The sequence below is a fragment of the Pogona vitticeps genome, chromosome 1 (genome assembly GCF_051106095.1).
Source record: "Pogona vitticeps strain Pit_001003342236 chromosome 1, PviZW2.1, whole genome shotgun sequence".
NCBI lineage: Eukaryota > Metazoa > Chordata > Lepidosauria > Squamata > Agamidae > Pogona > Pogona vitticeps.
The window spans coordinates 268435331-268457021 of NC_135783.1; the positions used below are offsets into that span (position 1 = coordinate 268435331).

General features: G+C 41.4%; 1 protein-coding gene across 6 annotated transcripts in view; it reads right to left on the bottom strand.

The window, feature by feature from the left end:
* The window catches only part of SYT9 (synaptotagmin 9), a 118068-nt gene that overhangs the window by 44241 nt on the left and 52136 nt on the right, over positions 1–21691 (bottom strand). For all 6 annotated transcript variants that reach the window (XR_013540895.1, XR_013540894.1, XR_013540893.1 and 3 more), the window contains exons 2-3: positions 10794–11139; positions 4794–5340 (exon numbers count right to left, since the gene is read on the bottom strand). Coding sequence is in view for 3 of the 6 variants with exons in the window: in XM_078384006.1 (XP_078240132.1) it covers positions 4794–5340; positions 10794–11139 (893 nt within the window). In the remaining 3 variants the exon portion in view is untranslated. The remainder of the gene's footprint in view (positions 1–4793; positions 5341–10793; positions 11140–21691) is intronic.

Genomic DNA, 21691 nt, shown 5'->3' on the forward strand with positions numbered 1-21691 from the left:
TTAAATTTTGTGCCAGTTTAGGTGACCATCTTACTCGGCAACCCACTCTTTCTAGTGCTGTAATTTCAGTATGATATCTTGGTTCTGTGTCTAAATTTCTGACGTTTAGGTGGAAACTTAGATGTAGGGGGAAATGATCCCCCTCCATGTAAGGAAGTACTTGGAGAGTTTTGACCATGGAAAGGAGCCCCCTGCACACCAGGATGTAGTCAATTGTACTAGCTTTAGTTGCTGCCATAAATGTATATTTTCCTGGAGTATCACCTGTGATTGTGCCATTTAAAACTGAGAGGCCCAGTCTGTAGGCAAATTTGTACAGACAGGCCCCGGCATAATTTGCATGTTGGTCCTTAGATGCCCTCTCCTGATTCAGGGTCCCCACATTATCATTTCTTATGTTGGCTATCATCTTAAATTTGGTTCCCAGATAGTCATCATCTGGTCCCATACGGGCGTTTAGATCCCCACCAGTCAGGACCAAAGCATCCGGATGTTCCATGATAAGCTCTCTTACATAGTTTTCAAGGTCTGTCCAGTTTCCTTCTGTTTCAGCTTTTCTGGATGTGGGAGGTAAGTATATGTTAATAATCAATAGGGTTTTCATACTTCCTGTAAGTACTACTGCCATGGCCAGCTGTCTCAGGGGGGGTTTCATCGTAGATTTAACTTTCAGAGCCGTTGATACCAGGATGCTCAGTCCCCCCTTCAGTCTCCCCGGTCCGCGCCCTGGGATTGCCTTTACCATGAAAGAGTTGAAACCATCTAGAATTATATCTTTGTCAGACCAAGTTTCTTGCAAAAGAATGATGTCATATTTGCTACGAAAGAAAGGAGTATCGTGGGTTTGGGAGATACATCTGGTCCAACCTGCCACATTCCATGATAAAAGTTCAATTTTAGATGCAGATGTTTGGTTGCTTTCTGGAGCACATCGCAATTCTTGAGTGTCTGGTGCCTCATTTCGCTCCTGAATGTTCAGTTGTTCTGCCTTTGGGATCATTTCCCCTCTTGTGGCAGAGAGCATTTTAATGGGGTTCCCTTCCTTGTATAACTTTAGCTTCTCCAGAGCAGGCAGGGATACATCTGATGACTGACATCCTCTGTAGGTGAGGGGAGCAACTGGTGTGGGAAAAGGATAATCTTTACGGGCCCAGTCTTTGTTGTTTTGATTTCTTTGTGTCTCTCTGCTAAAGGGATATCTTTCAGCTCTACCCAGGTAGGTAGTCGTTGTTGTGTTTGGAACTGTGGTATCTTTGTGGAGTTGGACTTTTTGTTTGTTTTCCCCCCTTGCAATATTCCTGGACAAAGGCTTCTTAAGATGTTTATATTTTTTGCCTTCCAATAGTCAGTTCTGGGGATAAGCTACTAAAGGGGCATATCTATTGCCCGTATGCCACTCGGAGGTGGAGTCGGAAATAGTTCCCATCGAGCAGGCTGGATGTAACTTCTCTTTGTATGGATGGTATATTCTATTTTTTCTGGAGGATGTGATACCTTTTGAAAGATGCCTTGGCCTTGAGAGCATTTTCACCTGATTACTCTGGTTTTTGATTTTGCTTGTAAGATCACGAGGCTTGTTAATTGGGATATTGTTTGGGAAGGTTGCAACATTGATCTGCGTTTCCTTTCCTCTGCCATCTGATTTGGTTTTGGAAGGTGATCTGTTGTAAATGGTGGAAGCTTCAGCCCTATCTCTGTACAGGTCATAGCTAGGGTTTTCGGCTGTTATCTTCCTTATGGAAGCGGCTGTGGGGCCATCTCTTTGTTCTGGAACCTGAATTTCTCTGGATGTATTTGTTAGTTTGTAGGTGTCCAATTTTGTGATCGGTCTTAGGTTGATATTTGAGTAAGTTGTATGTATTCCCCATTTGAATGATACTGCTATTTTTTCAAACTTGTACAACAGGCTCCAAAAATGATGGGCCTGTTCACTATTGGCGAAGATCAAGTGCACCCTGCCTCTTAGTTGCCCGGGCTTGCTGGGATAGATGCAGTAACATTTTGTGTTCATTTGAGCATCCCAATCCTTGCCCAGAATTTCTGTTATTGTCCGCAATACTTCTGAGTTGGAGGCCCAGGTGCCATTTGGTTTTCTTAGTGGCCAGTTGTAGATGGTGATGTGGTTCACAGGCTTGAGTGATGGGCTTTCAGCAGGGGTGGACCCTTCACTGTCTGAGGTTGCTGACCATTGGGGTTTTTTAATCTGTATATTTTCCTTGCATGTTGTCACAGCAAGTGGATGCTGGGGATAGGGTTCTTCTGGGGTGTTTCCCCACCATTCGTCTATGGTTATTAGCTCTAGATTAGAGGATGTTAGGTCAGGTCCCTCTGTGTCCTCTGTGTCCTCATTTCGCTCATATGGATCAGCCCAGGCCTTTGGGGTCTTCCCAGAGATGGGCATTCGGTCCTGAGTTGCTTTTTCTGATAACTGTGGGTAACTCTGACCTTTAAAGGCTAGGGAGTTATCTTTGTGTGTTTGATCTTTTGTACCCAGCTCCTTTTTTGCCTGAAGTCCTCTCTGTTCAGTATTCTGAGGGTTTGAGGGGGGTGCTGCTTTTAAAATCCCCAACTTTATCATGTCAGCAATGCATTGTAGTATTGCTTTAGTATCAGCGATTTCTTTCTTTAGATCATGCAGATTATTGAAAATGGTCTGGTTGGATTTAGCTGAGAGGAGACACTGATCACGTAGTTGGGTGTAAATAATCCTAGTTTGTTCACTCTCGGGCCCTTGAGCATCTTGGGGGCCTACTGTTCCTTCCATATGGTTCTCCTTAGGCCCAGGTGTTGATAGATTTAAGTATTTATAGAATGATTCCATAGAGGCAGAGAGAGCCTTCTCTAGGAGTTCTGGGTCCAGAGACCAATTGCCGATTTCTCCTCCAGAGTGCGGAGTTCCGACTGCAGCCCCCTGGTATGTCTCTCCATTACTTATGCCTACATTGTCCGTAGTAAGTGGGGTACTTGATGTAAATTCCCTCAGCGGCCTTTGATTATAGGAGGGTACATGTTCACGTTGATCTGAGACCACACAGAAGTCTGCTATAGATTTCTGATTTCGCTTTTGGGGAGCCTTTTTTAACTTGCCATAGGTTTTTTTGGTCCTAGTAGTGACCATAGTTTTACTCCACAAATTAAGCTTATTTAGTGTCCCCCTCTACTTCTGCAGGTGCAAACTACCACTCAAAGGGAGAAGAATGTGGGTTTCACAGTTCGGTCAGTAGTAGCTGTATAAAAACACTTCTTAGCTCCGGTAAACACTCAAACATAAACCATTAAAGGGCAGGTTGTTCCACCCGTTCCTTGGAGGACTTTTACTCACTGTGAGTCAATTGTAAATTGACGGAGTCAGCGGATCAGCCCCTGCTGTATGCCAAACAACCCCCGAAGGCAGACGGCTTTTCTTAAACAAAGTAAATGTTTTTCTTGCAGACTTGATTCAAGCAGGTGCTTACTGTCCGCAATAGCGGTGTTATTTTCTTCTGTTTTCTTCCCAAGGCTGCAGTTGTGTAATTTTTCGTACAGAGGTATTTCTAATATCTCTCGGCAGCTCCAGTGGTCATTATCTCTGTGTTTACTTTTACCAAGGTTAAAATCATGCCTTCAGCCAAGAAGTAGAATAGAAGCTTCAACTAAACAAAAGCTATAAAAACCATATAAAATTACATAAAATAAAGATAAAATCACCGCTGCGTAGCCATGAGCGTCTTGCCTGGCTGAGCCGGAACCGGAAGCCCTCAATAGTCCGTAGTTCTTGTTTGTGAAGGATATGAATGCCTATGGGAGGCGTGGAGTATCTACAGCCCTCCAGCTCCTGCTATGTTGCAAACTGTACTGGATTGAACCAGCAGGGCCAATAGATAAGGATAATGTGAGTTGTGATCCTAAAACATCTGGAGGGCCACAGGTGATGTTTCTGAAAATGCTTAATGCATCCAGTTTTTTTTTTAGCCTGCTCTGATTTCTTTCCCTTATAACTCCAAAACTCTCTTTTCCTCATCCAGTGCTTTGCAGAATTCATTTCTGCTCCCATCACCCTAATTCCATAAGTACATTTTTACAATTTTAAGGCAGCTCTGAAAACTTCTGCAACATACAAGGCTTTTTCCTCATTCACTGTACAACATTCTGAACCTAATGGTTTTCTTCCACAATGGTTCTGCTATGGGTTTCTTAAGGATATATTGCTGCAAACATAATATACAGTACTTGTCAGGTTTCCCTCTGTTTTCCACATGAAGTATCACAGCAACAGGTCTTTCACGTGATTAATCGCAAAAGCAAGGTAAAAAAAAAATTCCGTTACAACTTTACTAAATTTAGCCATTGAAACTTCATAGCTCCTTCTTTATATCTTTTTAAATATCCCTTGTCCACAGAACGGCTGCTATAATACTGCTCCCAACCTCTTCCAACGGGTAGAAGTTGAAACAATAATAGCATACCAAGGGTAGAAACTCTTTCGTATGTCCATATACTTCATGCTAAAACATGTTAATTGTCCAATCACTAAGAATAACCAAGTATCTTATGTTACATCCTGTAAACCACTAAGAGGTCTAATGGAAATAATGGGAACAGAATTCATGGATAAGTTGTCAACATCTACATAATTTAAGAGAAATTCTTCCATTAAAAATGTTTTCTAACAGCCTTTGGACTTGAACTGTATCCAGTCTAAACATTTGTTTCTTCATAAATCAGCTACCTTGTCAGCAGCTGAGCAAGTCAAAATGAAAAAGCAGCTTTTCAGTGAGACAAAAAATATTGCAGTATAAAGGAGTCATACTTACATTGGTCACATATTCGATGTCCTTCCACATGTTACACTCCCTGGGAAAGTCTGACAACTCTAAAAAATTATCCACGATCACTTGGCCGATCAAATCATGCCTGGAGAATCGGTCAAAGTCATACACAGAAAAATGGAGTTTCCTTGAACTCAAATCATTGTAAGGAACAGGAAATAAAAAAACTTCATCAAATACTGGGTTTAGGGTCTTTCTGTGTACTTTAGTCTGGTGTTTTGTCTTCCTATCTGGAAGCAAGTAGATCTTGACGTAAGGATCCGAAGTTCCAGAAAAATCCTTTGCAGGAAGGTTGACAGCTTTGTGAATCTTCACCATCAGTTGTTCTAAGTCACAGTCATATTTCACAATAAAGTTAAGTCTTCCACAAGACTTGCTGTTATTTCTCCGCCCATCGTCTGTGTCCACTGATCTTTGTTTATACAACTCTGGCTTGATGCGCCCAATCCCAGTCAGCTGCTCCTGCTTTTGGATCTGTTGAATGTTGAAGTCTGGGTTTGAGAGATTCAGCTGCCGTCGAATTGAGTTGTGCCTTAAATAAAAACAGTAATATCCATTCATTCTTTTTTTTTTTTTCATGATATTTAAAAGTCATTCTGTAACAAAAGGGTTCTCAAAGCAAACTACTGGTGAAACCCAAAACAAAGCATGAACAAATGTTTATGGATCTAATTAAACACAAATATGATTACACTAGTAGGAACAGCATACCTTTGTTTTTTGTTTTTTAAGACTGAGGAATTTTCAAGTCAAAATTCTCCTTGAGCAAGACTGTTGTGGGTTCCCCCCCCCCTTCTTTTATTTTTGTTCCTCCACCACAAAGATAAAAAGTAAATATTTCTGAAAAATTCTGATATTGGAGAACATTTGCACCACTTACTAGTAATGACTGGAAGTAACAGAGATTTCCATTTTGCTTATCTCTGCAAGGAAGAGAACAAAGAAGCAAAGCTGTCTGCTTTCAATCACCAGCTGAATCCTGAAGTGAATATCAGCTGAGAATAGTCCTCCTCCTCTTCTCTGTGAGGAAAGGGAAGGACAGAAGCAAAGCCTGTGGTTCTTGGCTAAAGAGCAGCTAGGGAGATGATGTTTCATCCGGGGTCGAATATGAATATCTCCCCACAAGTGGAAATAATGAGGGTCCAGCCCCATGGAGCTGGACTGTCCCCTCACTGTTCAGCCACTGCTGCAGGCGCAGTGGCATCTTCCTATCGCGCTGTGCTCTGCAATGGATTAGCCACTATGTGACCTGGCAGAGAGGCTTGTCATCCTGCCTCCAGCCAGGAGTGGCTAATCCACTGCAGAGCACAGTGCGATAGGAAGCTCTATGGGGTTGGATCCTCATTATTTCTACCTGTGGGGAGATATTCATATTCATCTATGAATACCCCCATCTCTAGTCCTGACAGCGTCAAGGAGCGAGTCCAAATCATGGAAGGTTGAGGGAGGAAAATCGAGCCCTCTAACATAACATGTCCCTCCATGCCTGGCCCAGAAATATGGCACCTTCCAAATGTCAACAGTATCACATAACTAATAAAAACACAGGTTTCAATTCAGCAGCTTATCATAGTTTCACTGGTATTCACTGTTAATTCTTCTGCTTACCAACTAGACTTCTGCTGCAGACTTTCCCCCTTGCAGTTTCCCTATTTTCCTGGTGGTTCCTCTCACTACAACCTGGATAGGAACCCACTTTACAGTTGTCAAAAAATACATCTAATTCATATCTCCTTCGTATCTTCCTCTCATAATGTCAAACCGTTTGAGTTTGCTTACCACAGGTACTTACAGTGGGGTCTCGACTTACAAATGGTTCGACTTACACACTTCTCCGTCCACAAAATTCCATTTCGACTTGCAAATGGAGAATCGACGTACAAAGCCCCAGGAGGCCTGGTCTACTGCCTGAGGAAAGCTTGGTAGACTGGGTCTCCCAGGGGAAGCGGCAGCAGCAGTGGCGGGGACTTCTGAGATGCCTTCCAGGGCTTCTCCGCTGCCATGGGAGGCATTTCAGAGCCCCACCACCACCACCAATAGTGGCTCTGAAGAATTGTGTGGGTCAGGCATTCTGGCTTGCAAAGACTGGGCTAACGTGTGAGTTCCAAAATTGTGCCTATCTGTGTTTTTGCAGAAGAATTGTGTGGGTCAGGCATTCTGGCTTGCAAAGACTGGGCTAAGGTGTGACTTCCAGACTCCTGTCTCTGTGTTAAACATGCTTTAAAATTGGCTTTGTTGAAAAAAAAGATTTCAAAACTGCTTTTAAAACTGTTCCCTGCCTCCCCCCATCTTTTCCTGAACTTTTCTTGACCTAAGAAAAAGAAGAAGAAAATATCCCCCTCTAGTGGTAAAAGGTGGAATAGCAGCTTCCCATTACTTTCCCATTAGTTTCTATGGACAGAAAAGAACAGATACGGATTAAATGGTTTTCAATACATTCCTATGGGAAATGCAGATTCGACTTACAAACCTTTCAACTTACAAACTGCCTTCCAATACGGATTAAGTTTGTAAGTTGAGACCCACTGTAGAAGGTTCACATTCAGTTTCAGTACCCTCCAAGCACCCTCCAAGAATTCTCCAAAGTCCCTTGTGTGATAACGTGGCTGCCAAAATCAATAGTTCAAAGTGATACACACAAACAAAAACAATCCAATCAGGATGTATTTTATTTCAATCAAATTTATTTGAATTGATTTCAACTTCATTTAAATCATGATTAAAAAATTGTAAAAATTGGATTTTTAAAATTTAAACCATGATTTAAATCAAAATTTTAAATACAAATCATTAATTTTTATTCGTCCCGAATTTAAAATTCAACAGAATTTTAAAACAATCCTAAAATGTCAACATGTGAATTGTTTAAAAAGTGTGCCAAAAAAAAGCCTTCCCTTGACTACATGGTTGACAATGGAAGTATTGTGATAATTTTAAAAGCCCCTCCCTCAATTATCTTAAAAATAAAGTTCAAGCATCCAAGACGGAATCCTGAGACTTGCAGGCTACAATATCTTTTCCTGTTCCTTGATTCTTTAAGTATGAAATGATAGAACTTTGAAAGAATAATTTCGTACGTGAGAATCTTGACGGGGTCAGGTAGCCGGCTCAAGACTGATTCCACCTTCCATCCTTCTGGAAGTCAGTAAAATGAGTACACAGCTCATGGGGGGTGGGGGACAAATTGTTGTTTGCATATTTATGGTGTAAACCACCCACAGAGTGCTCTAGCACTGTGGGGTAGTATCTAAGTTGAAACATCAAGAACTGTGTGAAAAAGATAGGTCAGTGGTTCTTAACCTTTGTTACTCGGATGCTTTTGAACTGCAACTCCCAGAAACCCCAGTCAGGACAGCTGGTGGTGAAGGCTTCTGGGAGTTGCAGTCCAAAACTCCTGAGTAACCCAAGGTTAAGAACCAGTGAGATAGGTAACAAGGTGTGCATTAGACTTCAACCTGTGGGCACACAGAGAGAAGAAAATTGGACTGCAATCCCTACCTTTCTGCACTGTGTTTCACAGCTGTTAAAAAAGAAAAAATCCAGCTATTACTTACAATGTATATCATGTTACTACCAACATGAATTTGACCAAACTCTGGGAGGCAGTGGAAGACAGGAAGGCCTGGAGTGCTCTGGTCCATGGGGGTCACAAAGAGTCAGACATGACTTAACGACTGTTGTTGTTTAGTTGTTAAGTCGTGTCTGACTCTTCGTGACCCCATGGACCAGGGAGACAATATACAGCCTTGGCGTACTCCTTTCCCAGTTTTGAACCATTCAGTTGTTCGATATACAGTTCTAACAGATGCTGATATGCTTGGCCAATACAGGCAACAATTCACTGAAATAAATGAATCACACAAACCTAATAGAGCCTCTTTTGATTTTAGCATTGCCCGTTGTAATTCATGTTTCCATCTTTATATATGCGTTCCTTTATGTAATTTTGCTGAGTTGGTCTTCCCTGTGTGATTTCACATCCCAACCAGCCAATCAAAGCTGTAGCTGAAACCCAGCATTTCATATTTCTAACTCTCACAAGTGTTTTATTAACCTGATCTATTTTTGCTGAAATCTTTGCAGGGATATATCAACACCTACAAAAGTAGAGATGGTGTAAATGAGCATCCTTTGCAAGACTAAATTGAGGTTGTCTTCACATACTGCGAGCTTTTAACAACCTGGCAATTTTGTCTAGCTCAGAAAAAAAACAAGAAATCTGTGTGCTTTTCCACCTACCTGTTGCCTACCAACATGGAGCTGTCACAGCAAATTAAATACTTGTTCCAGTCATTAAGTTTGTTCCAATTAATATAACCAATATTCATTTTTCTCAGATATACTAATATTCAGCACACCAGCTGAAAACTATCTGATTTCCACTGTGACGAGGACTGCTCCATATAAATAATGCAAGTCTTAGTAGAATTTATTTGTTTAAAATATTTTTACCCCACCTTTCACATTTAAAATGATCCAGGGCATTTAATTTACATAATTAAATGACAATATTTAAAAGCTAAAATGGGCAAATGTAGTTCTAACCCTCCACTTTGAAGTTACTGTTTTCCTTCAACAATGACGGTTCCCAGTTCTAAGCTTAGGAACCTCCAACCACCCACTGATTGCTGGGCTAAAGAATATAAGCATTGGTTGTTGTGGGTTTCTCGAGCTCTTTGGCCTTGTTCTGAACATTGTTCTTCCTAACGTTTCGCCAGTCTCTGTGGCGGGCATCTTCAGAGGACAGCACTCTGTGCTCTGGTGTAGTTGGCTTGAGAGTGGAGTATTTATAGCTGTGAGATAGGCTTTTGTCTTATTCAGGAGATGGGTGATTAGCGTGTCTTGTTGTGGGTGCATTGTTGTGATACAGAGGAGAGATTATCTGTCACTGTGATTGATGGGTGTCATTAGCTGGTCTTTTGTTTGTAGTGATTCCCGATCCTTGTGGCTGGCTAGAGGTTGTTGACCTTTTGCATGCTGTATTTTTCAGAGCTGGGAGCCAAGTTTTGTTGAGTTTCAAACTTTCCTCTCTTTTTTGTTGAAGTTCTGCTGGTGCTTGTGGATTTCAATGGCTTCCCTGTACAGTCTGACGTAATGATTGCTGGTGTTGTCCAGTATTTCAGTATTTTGACCACTGCAGACTAAAACAACCAGAAAAATCTGCAGTAGCTGAACATGCCCTAAAACAAGCTGGACATGAAATTCTGTTTCAAAATACTGAAATACTGGATAAAGGAAACCACAGGCTTTGAAATACACATAGCCTTCTCTTTTGACCAAAATTGCTAGATATAGCAATGAGGCATTGTGCAAAAGCTGAGCAGCAGCAGAAAACAATGGAGAAGTGTCAGCATGGGATCAGACAGAGGGCACCTTATTGACTTCAGGATTCTTTGGAATATGTTTCATGTTCTGAAATGATATAGTGATATAGTCCTAACTATTTGTAAAGGTGTAAAGTGAACAAGGAATAAAGGAGTAACCTTGCTTTATTTGCATCACACAGGATGTTACTTTGTGCTCAGTGTGGGAGGAGGGAGGTCAGGCAAACCTCATAATCCTTTTGCCCTCAGGTGGAGAGAAGGGAGTTATCCCTTAACACAGCTTTTTCTCTTCCAAGTCTCTCGACTCCTCCTCTAACCACTGAAAGCTGAAGCTGTCTTTGCCTTCCATGCCATTTCTTTGCTCCCCGGTCTCAGGCCTTCACGCAAGCATCAGCTATTACGGTCTCTTGGGACCAAGATGCCCCACATAGAGCAAGAATGGCGACTCCCTCTTGCTCAGATATTCCTTTCTTTCCCATGATGGATTCTCCTACAACACTTGGTAAAGCAAGGGATGCTCCCAGACCCCGCACTTCAGGGAAATGCCTCCAAATCTCCACTAATCATAGACTGTGAAGGAAAAGATACTTTTGGAACAGCAATGTTTAATACATCACGGCCATTATCCTTATTGTAACAAAGACATTTAAACTATACTGACCTTGCAGAAGGAGTTGGTTCTGTGATTTGTCGATGTATCCGGACATTGTGAACACAGTTCTCCTTGGTCCCTGCCTTGGCATCCAATGGAATGTCAGGAGAGGTGTGGCTAATCTTCATGGAAGAGTCTGGGTAGGTAGCAGGACGTCCCAGGTAATCCTCATTGTATTCAAGGTCATTGGTCTCGGTATCTGTATAGTTCTGGGATTCCTGCTTGTCTTTGTTTCCAAGTAGGCCACGTTCTCGCCAAGGAACCCAACAAAGTTTCCAGGACACAAATAGAGAGACCCCAAACAAAGCAAGTCCACATGCTGTGACAACTAAGGACAGTAAACTCACTGTGATATCTGAAAAGAACATAAACATAACACAAACATGTTAACATTTTTTTTAAAAAAATAGCGGTGTGCATTTGGACTTGGAAATTTCTGAAGAGCACCAGACATTGCCTTCCATATTCATACCTGGTCCCCATTCCTAGCAAATATCTCCTATGCAAAGCAACATTGTGGTTGCTGGGAACTTTCCTTCAAGTATAAATATATCTGTTGCAGGGAAGAAGGAGACTGAGGAGACTCAGGTGGGCACTATTTTAAAGGCTGTGACACTGAAATCCCTCCTGCCCCTCCAGATCTCTGGGGCAAACATGGTGGCAGCACTGAAGACTGGGAAGGTGAAAAGGGCACAGAGTATGGCCTTGACTCTCAACCCAGTAGTTTGGGGTGCTTTGCACTGTATGGTACATAAGTGGTCTATGTCCTCTGAAGATTTGAGACTGCAGCACAGGTCCTTAATGGGGAGACGGCCATCCATCCTTAGTCAGGCAATCCCAATGTTCCAGGGCTTGGTTAGCATGATGGAGAACATAATGGGCAATAGTTGAGGTGAGTGGGGGATTCTTTAGAGGGAGAATGGCAGGTTTCTCACCTGTAATTGTAGTTGAGTGGACCTCTGAGAGTCACACTGTGGGTGATGGAAGGACCATTGTGGAGAGGGCAGGTAAACGTCCGGGCAAGCATGTGACAATCCCTTAAGAAAGCGCTTGAGCGTGGGATGTCTGAAAAATCGAGCCACTGGAAAGGTCAGTGGTTGGTATGAGACAATTTCTGAGAGATAGACTCTAATAGACGAGAGAGAAAGACCAGAAGATTTGAGATGGAGCAAATATCGAAGAACCATGGAGAGAGACAGGTTGATGGCAGGAAGGGAAAGAACTGTAGTAAAAGATCAATTTTTTCCATTTATACATGTAAGCTTTTCTAGTTGTTTCTTTGCTTGACAGAGAACATCCATCAAGGAGGGAGAATCCTCCACGCTGCCAGATGCAGAGCAGGTAAGTCAGGATGAAGGATCTGGGAGTTATTCTCCATGAAGAGGTGTGGTAGGTGGGGGAGGTGATCGACGTCAGAGGGCAGGTGATATAGCACTGGGAACCAGGGCCGTCTCAGCCACCAAAGAGCAATGAGGTTGGTGTTGAGTTTGTCCTATTCTATTCAGACAATTACCCTGTGGAGGAGTGGGAATGGTGTGAAGAGGTATGTGAGGGTCTTGGGCCAGCGGCCAATGAACACGCCTCCTCGGGAGTGTTTGCTGGTCTTGGCACAGGAGGAATAACGCTTGCATTTCTGATTCTTGCGGGAGGCAAAAAGGTCTAGAGTCAGTTTTCCCCATCTTTTGCACAGGTGGAGGAAAATTTATCTAATTCCCACTCATGGGGTTGTGAGCTTGTGTGGCTGAGAGAGTTGGCTAGGTCGTCCTGGCCTGCAATGTGCAGAGCTGTGAGGCACATGTGGTGTGAGGGGCACCATTTCCATAGGTCGACCGCCAAATAGAGGAGGCTTGGGGAGTGTGTGCCTCCTTGTTTGAGAATATAGTACAGTGGTGCCTCTCTTTACGATTGCCCCGCATTACAACGATCTTTTTGCGATCGCAAAACGATGGTCTAAATGCAGGAATTTCGCTTTGCAATGATCGGTTCCCTGCTTCGGGAACCGATTCTTTGCAAAATGATGATTTTTAAACAGCTGATCGGTGGTTTCAAAATGGCCGCCATATGGAGGGTCTTTGCTGGACGGTGAGTTTTTACCCCATTGGAACGTATTGAACGGGTTTCAATGCGTTTCAGTTGGGATTTATTTTCGCTTTATGATGTTTTCGCTTAACGGCAATTTTCCTGGAATGGATTATCGCCGTTAAGCAAGGTACCACTGTACATGGCTGTGGTGTTGTCGATGGCAATTTGGACCACCTTGCCAGCTTTGCTTGCCTTCATTACCACTAATAGATCTAACTCGTTGATGTGGAGTGAACGTTCTCTGCAGGACTAATTGAGAGAGCCGCAATATGCTCCCCAGCTGGTAAGGCTGGCATCAGTTGTGACCTGTATTTGAGGATGTGGTTGCAGGAAAGGGCGTCCCATAGAGATATTTGGAATGAAGCACCACCATTAGAGTTGTGAGGTGAGTTTGGGAGTCACTCTTAAAAGAGTGTTGGGAGGATCTATCAGTGGGTTGAAAAGTGTGAGAAAACACAACTGTAGAGACCTCATCTTCAGGCATATGTACTGTATGACTGAGGTCATGGGGGGCATGGTGACTAGTACACGTTGAATGAGGATGGCAGAAAATAAGGCATGGAGGGTGAAACCTTGGAGGAGGGAGATGAAGTTTTGTTGTTTGTTGAGCGGGACAAATACACGAGCTCGGGTGGAGTCTATGGAAGCCCCAATATAATGAATAATCCTTGTAGGGCTCATTTTGGATTTTTGCATCTTGACCATGATACGGAGATTATGAAGGAGGGATAAGGTGAAAAGGGTGTCTCAGTGAGCTTTGTGGCGGGAATGAGCTACAAGGAGCCAGTTGTCTATGTATAGGAAGATGAGGATCTTCTGAAAACTGAGAAAGGCAGTCACTAGGACCATGCACTTGGTGAAGACTCTGGCAGCTGTTACAAGCCCGAAAGGAAGTCTTTTGAATTGATAGGCTTGGGGCCCAAACTGAAATCGAAGAAACTGTCTGTGGGAGGGGTGGATGGAGATGTGGAATTATGCATCTCGTAAATCTATGACTGTGAACCAGCTGTTTTTCTGAGAAGAGGTAGAATGGATTTGAGGGTTACCATACGGAATTTTGTGGTGATGACATATTGAGTTTTCTGAGGTCTAGAATAGGTAGTAAACCTCCATCCTTTTTGGAGATGGTGAAATAACGAGAGAGAAAAACATCGTTGTTTTGTTGTATAGGTTCTATTGCGTCCTTGATGAATAATTTTTTAAATCTCTTCTTATAGAGTTTGGGATGGTGGAGTGACGATGTGATACGACAGAGGGAGTTTTATTTATTTATTTATTTATTTATTTATTTATTTATTTATTTATTTATTTATTTATTTATTTATTTATTTATTTATTTATTTATTTATTTATTCATTCATTCATTCATTCATTCATTCATTCATTCATTTATTTATTTATTTATTTATTTATTTATTTATCAGACCTGTAACCTGGATCTGTAGAAATACTTGTCTTCCTTAAGGTCAATCACAGAGGGCCTATTTCACCTGTTGGACTTCCTTGAAGTCCCTTTAATTAAGAGAGAATGACATACTCTGCTCACAGTACTAGATGTGTCATGCTTCAGTCCGCTGCCTCTTCCTTTCACCTCTTTCATTCTTCCAGCTGCAACTCCAAGATTCTGCTCTCTCACTCAACTGTGCTGAGCTCCATGGTATTGGTACATTTCTCACCCACCACAGGCTATCTGCTGTTTCAATCTGCCTGCGGGTGTTGCCCAGGGCATTTGCACACTCTCCAGTGTGACCTGTCCTCTGCTTCCCCAACATACCTGGTATTTTCTGCTGCCATCCCCACTGTTCATGGTTCAATCAATATGTCAATTACAGTCATTTCCTAAAACCTAGGCACTGCTGGCTGTTGGTGTGCAAACATTTTGTTTGACAGAATCACTGGGAAGGTGTCCAAAGACATAGGGAAACTGTTTAAAACCATTTTGCCTGTTTGTGGGGTTTTTTTTAAAAAAAGCGGGGAAATAATGACGATATAATATTCAGATTGATGGTAACAGAGTTCTAGGTATCTGAAAATTCTGAACTTTTGAAATTCCAAATTTCAAATCCAAATTTTGATGGTAGTGCACATCCCCAATTAAAAGAAATTCCCATGGTGAGGAGACTGAGATCCTAAAGCTTAGCAGAGGGCTGAGGAAAATCATAGAATAATTTGAGTTGGAAGGTGTCTATAAGGCCATCAAGTCCAACCCACTGCTCAGTGCAGGAATCCAATTCAAAGCAGATGTGACAGATGGCTGTCCAGTTTTCTTTGAAATGCCTCCAGTTTTTGGAGCACTCCCAAGGTAATTGGTTCCACTGTCAATCTGCTCTGACTGTTTAGAAGTTTTACCTGATATTCAGACAAAATCTGGCTTCCTGTAACTTGAGCCCATTATTATGCATCCTGCATTCTGGTAGAAAGCCCCTCCTCTATATGACAACCTTTCAACCTTTGAAGTCTTTGAAAAGTGCAATCATATCTCCCCTCAGTCTTCTTTTCCTCAAGGCTAAACATGCCCAGTTCTTTCAGTCTTTATCACAGGGCTTGATTTCCAATTCCCTGATCATCCTCATTGCCCTCCTCTGAACTTGCTGAATGTGCGAATCTCCAGCAGCTCCTGGCATCATTCATTATCAATTTTTAAAAAACCAGTTTAAGTTAACATGAATATTTGTGTTAGTCCTCTCTGAGAACAGTGTGAGACCTATTAGAGTCGTTGGATGAATTATATGTTTGAATTCAGATATAAACTGAATGGGTGTAGATGGCAACATAATGTTTTGGAATTTAGCATTTCTCTGAATGGTGTAATAGTTCTTGGCTCAAAAACGCAATTGAAAAACATCTGAAATTGCATTCTTGGAAAGAAAATATTATCACACTTATGTATTTTAAGTGGAACTATAGATTTCAATATGGCACCTCTTTTTGCCTTTTTTTGCATTTGGAATGTTTAAACATCCCTGACTTAAGCAGAAACAGGGCAGAACAGACTTCTACATAACACACCAAACATATCGCAATAAAAACAATAACAAGAATAATTCATAGCCATGTGTACTTGCACTAAGAATCACAGATTCTTCAAAGAAAATGCACAATTAACAAAGAAGACCATGTCCTTGAAATGATGGCCACTGCTGTATGAGAAAGGAGTAATGTTATCCTTGTAAAAGACAACAGAAACATAGACATCTCTTTCACCACAGCTCGGAAACAGTCATACCAGTTTTTAATCTCCACATCCATCCACAGCTCCCTCAAGGAGATTTTAGTGAAGTACTTCTCCAAGACAGCACAACAATCTTGAAAGCCCGGTGTGCCAGTAACTGAACTGCAGAAAACAACAATACAAGTGTATTGTATGCAGTAATGAAAGGCCAGGAGCACTTCCATGTCTCCTGAAACCCGTCACTTGTGCAAGCAAATGGTCTGTCTTCTTAGGCAACAATCATCCCCTTTTCCAACTGCTCTTTAACCTGGGCGCCTTCTAGCAGCACATGTGTTTTGTTGCTATTTTTAAAGCTCTCTTGGACTTCCCAAGCCTTTGAGCCATGGGGAACTGAAAAATTTGGTTATCTGCTCTCCTTTCACAACACCCTACTATTATCATGTAGCCGTGCTGACACATCTAGGTTACAACTGAGAGAAGCAGTAGAAAGAGACTGAAAGAAACAGCCATTTGAGGGTTTTTTTTAAAAAAGGGGGATTCTTTGTATATGTTTTTCTAAATAAAAATGTAACAGCCATAGTGAAATTGGAGTAGGGAGCTGAATGAAACTTTGCTAGTATTTGCACTTAAAAAAAGAAGAAGGGGGAGCTAAAAGGAATGCCAGGGTGGATTTAATTTAAATCACAAGTTAATTTTTAAAATGGATTTTTAGACAATTTAAATTTTAAAGAATTTTTTTAAAAAAATTCACCCTGGTCGTGGCTAAGCAACACAGGGAGCAGTCAGCCTCTAAAGTTATGACGACGACGACGACGACGACGACAACAACAACAACAACAACAACAACAACAACAACATAAAATTAACAAAATGTTCTGAGAAGTTATATTACTTATTACCAAATGGTGGGACATGGACTGGTGACATTTGCAAAACCACATCTATCACTTTACTAGGCCATGGCAGATGCTGTTGTCCACGTGGAGGGCAACGCATGAGCCTGCCTGTCACATGGTACCCTTTCCCAACATATGTCTCTCTGTGTTGAGTGTACAGATGTGAAGGCCTGGGGAGGGGAAGACACTTGAATAAAAAAACTCCATAAATAATTTGGACTACAGAAGCCTCAAGAAACGAGTGTTCCTGCTACAGATGTGAATCGTCCAGCCATTTGTTCTCAGTAAGAAGCAAGAAAAGTCTCCATTTTCTCCTTATACTGAGACTTCTCTGTGAGATGTATTTTCCTAAGATATCCCTTGGGAAGTGTCATAGGGTTTCTCAAATGATTTTTTGGTCTCTCACCACCCTGGAATATAGACTAAATTATGGAGGATTGTTGCAACTCCTGCACAGAATGGCATCTTTCCTGTGCATAATTCACTGGAAAGGATACTAAGCTTCAGAGAATGCTAGCAATTTCCTACACAGAACGAAGGGCAACAAAAACAATACAAAAATAAATAAAGAGGAGAGGGCAATCTCAGTGAAGTGTCCTTGCATGACTGGATTCAGAAAGCTGCCAGCAACGAGACTCTTCAAGTACTCTTCCCTTCCATAATGCCTAATATTCCTCTCTCCAATACTTATGGACTGGGCTCCAGCAGAGCTGCTCTCCCATGATCAGTGCTTCTGCTTCCACATTAATGCTCGTCTGTCATTCTCTGTCAAGTTCAGCTATTATGAAACTATCTAGGCACAAATACACATTGCTATTTCTTGACCTGGTTTCAGCAAATCACATCTTCCTGTGACACAGTTCAAATGCACAGAAACTGCAAACAGCAAAAGCCCAGCTTGCATTTCTGAGTCAGTGCTCAAGGTACATACTGACAATCTTTCTACAAGTTCCATTTTCAGAAGAATCACAGCAGTGCATCTGCTTCTAAATAGCTGGAAAGGTTACTGCCTAGTTGTACACTTTAAGCTATACAAATACCATGGGTACTTGCAGGCATCAGTTATCTCTAGCACACAATGGAGACATAGTTCTACCAATATAATACTGTACTTGAATACTCTAATACCTTTATAGGAATGAGCATGTTTCATGAATGGGGCTCAAAGGTTTCTCCTCCTTCAATATTGTTACAAGGAGATTGGAAGTAACCTTGCTGGTTTAAACTAATTTACTTTGCTGTTACATATGAAGAAGAAGACATGGTTAATCTGAATTACTGTTTATAGAATCAAGATGGGAAAGGAAACTATGATTTCACCTTGGCTACTTTCAGTAGACTCAAGTTTAAAATGAAACAACTGGAACAAACATTGTTCCCATTCAAACATAACAACAAACTGATTTGTTGAAACCCCAGAAAATGGATGCTTTTGTTTTGCCACTGCACTGGAAGACAAAAGGAAGATCACTCAGCAACAGAGCATGCCAAGGATAATTTCCACACTGAGGCAGAACAAGGCATATGGTAAACAGCAGCCATACTTGACAGGTGTGCAAAATGCTGGATCATGCAGTCTTGGCATGATGCAATGTTCACACTGATTGGCTGTATGTAAATGTGCATGTGTGTAACTATGTGGACCTGTGGAGAAGATGTACAGATCTCTTCTATGAATGTCATGCTGTCATGCTGCCGGTTTGTACTGCTGAACTTCTGTATATACTGTAAATACATTTGGTGATGGAAGAAGGTGTCTTTGTGTGAATCAATTGGACTGCCTGGACAGGGACAAAAACTCTGCTAACTTACACCAACTTCCATGTGGAAGTTCCCACATGGAAGTGGTCTTAACCACCAGATAGGAGGGATATTAATTAATTAATTAATTAATTAAATAAGTAAGTAAGTAAATAAGTAAATAAGTAAATAAGTAAATAAGTAAATAAGTAGAAACAAGGCTGGAACTAAATGTTTGTAATAATCGTGAATAAAGATATATACTACACAGATTAGCTGTGAAAAAGCTAATCAATTCAACACACACCAACATTGAACTACTTTTTAATCCATTGTGTGTGGGTGCGCATAATGCCACTGTGGGCATGTCAAAGGCTAGGCATGATTTCACATGACTGGAATATTATGCCCTGCCCTGCCCTTTTTTTAATTTTTAAAAATTGTGCATATATGGATGTACAACTTAATTAAAGGTTATTAAAAAAGACTGCACACTTGCATGTGTGAATGGAGGCAGAAAAGAGAAAAAAAACTAAAGATACAACAGCAGTCAAGGAAGACCAACGGCTTGGGGAATGGGGGAGGTGAGGAAGGGACAGACAGAGATAAATCCACATATTTGACATTTATTTATTTATTTATTTATTTATTTATTTATTTATTTATTTATTTATTTATTTATTTATTTATTTATTTATTTATTTCCCGTCTATCTGGTCTTACGACCACTCTAGGTGTCTTCCAAATACATAAAGCAACATGTAAATATAACAAAAAGAAATTATTACATCAAATAACTAGTGCTTCAAGATGGAAAAAAGATCTAGTCAGAGCAGCAATGCATAACAATCCAACTAAACAAACTATCTAAAATCTAGGCTTTCCAGCAGCAGTTTGGGCAGGTCTCACATTCGTTGCCAGCAGCTTTCCATTCTGGCAACAGATCATTCAATTTTGTGGTTACCATCAGACACCAAGCAAAAAGGTTTCTCTGTTGCTGTTGTTACTAGGGATGGAATTTTTGTGATGAGTACTGTACTTGAAAAGTCTCGTTCTTCCAGTTGAGGCCCTTCTCTACAGGTGAGCCACATTTAGGTGTCTGGAAAGTTTCTGTCTGTCATGTAGAGCTTCCAGAATGGAAAATTATGGGATATGTGGTTCAAAAAATTTTTTTTTAATCCCATCCCTAAACACGCTGTCAACTCAATTCTGACTTAATGGTCATCCTATGAATTAAGAAGTACCCAAAGGTATTGTCATTAAGAGCCCTGCTCATGTCTTTGAAACTAAAATCTGTGACTTTTTAAAATGTTGTCATCATGCCATCTCATATTTCATTTTCCTTTTATCCTATTGCCTTCCAACTTTCTTAGCACTGCTGCCTCTCCCAGCAAATCATATCACCTCATGATATATCCGAAGTCCAACAGCCTTATTTTAGTCATTCTAGCTTCTAGTGAGAATTTGGATTTAATATGATATTGAACCTACTTATTTGTCTTTCTGATAGTCCACTGTATCTTTAAAGCTGTCCTATGTATGTATGTATGTATGTATGTATGTATGTGTGTGTGTGTGTGTGTGTGTGTGTGTGTGTGTGTGTGTGTGTGTGTGTGTGCGTGTGTGCGTGTGTGCGTGTGTGTGTGTGTACGTACATATGTACATACAAGAGTGGAAAGTTTGCTCAAGGCCACACAATAGGAGGCACAGTGGGGAGTTGAATGCCAAGTTCAGGGAGTCTCTCTTTAGCCACTCAACAAAACTACTCTATTTATCCTGGAGTGGGTAAACCCAGGAACGTCAAACGTGATGCTGACTAGAGAATCTGCCTAGCTCCGGTGCTTCCTAACACTCTGTCTGGATTGGGCAGTGTTTCCAGTGAGTTCTACAAGTCCAGTCAGTTAGCTGCTCAGAACCACTACATCCCCCTTGCAAAGTAAAGTTGCCATCACACCCACAAAAATTCCGGTAAGTGGTCAAAGCAAGATCTGATTTTAGTACCAAAGTAGCTAAAGTAGTTTGCACAGACAGTTGGTTAGAGAGATTTTTCAAACTTTTAATAAAGACAAGTCAAAAGTTCCCCCCAAAATTCAAAAAGCAAGGTGGGGGGGAGAGAAGACAATTTGAGCCTGAAACAATTAGTAGAAATATACTAGAAAATAACAAATCTAGGTAATCTACCTAATCTACATTAGCATAGCACCAGCATAGTTCTGAAGCATGCACAGAGTGCATCCTTCTAGGCAATGCATAATAGGACAGCAGATGAGCACAAGCATCGATTGAGAGGTAAGCTATGCCAACTAAAGTAACTTCTGAACCGCTTTTTTTACACACTGGGCACCACATCCTGGACTCTTCCAGATGGTCTGTCAATCAGGCTTCAAGTTCCCTCAAATGTTCACGAAGACAAGAGGACTTTCTGTCTTTCTCCTTTCTGACAGCTAAAGTCATTTTTTTCAATTAGCACAGTACTGGGGAACAAGCCAAATTGGTCTTGAAGGTTGGCTCAAAAAGATAAACTGCAGGTGTTACTTCCTTCTCCTTACTGAACAGATACTGCCTTCTCCCCTCCCTCCTAGCCAGCCTTTCCCAGGCACAAACAGTTACACCTGAATTTTACAGAAAAGTGCCATATTCCATGCTCCCCAGGTTTCCGTTTCTTCACAGCACCTTTTTCTTCTATTGAAAAGTTTTCATGCTGTCTTCATAGGAGTTTTAGGCTTGCTGTCTTCTATACCTGCCAGAAACATCCTCTGTAATATCTCCAGCCACCACCCTTGCACTAATGCAAGGTATCTGCACTTCATATGTCTATGTTCCCCACCCCAAAGGACAGCACATTGCCCAGGCCTGTCTCTCTGTGGACTCATGCAAATGTGGATTTGGCAGCATTTCCACAACTCCCTTTAAGAATGAAAGCTGGTGGTACTTCTGTGGTTTAATGCTAAGGAGCTATTTACACTTTGGTGACAACTACAAGATCCTTTTGAACCTGGCCATCATTCAAGGTGGTG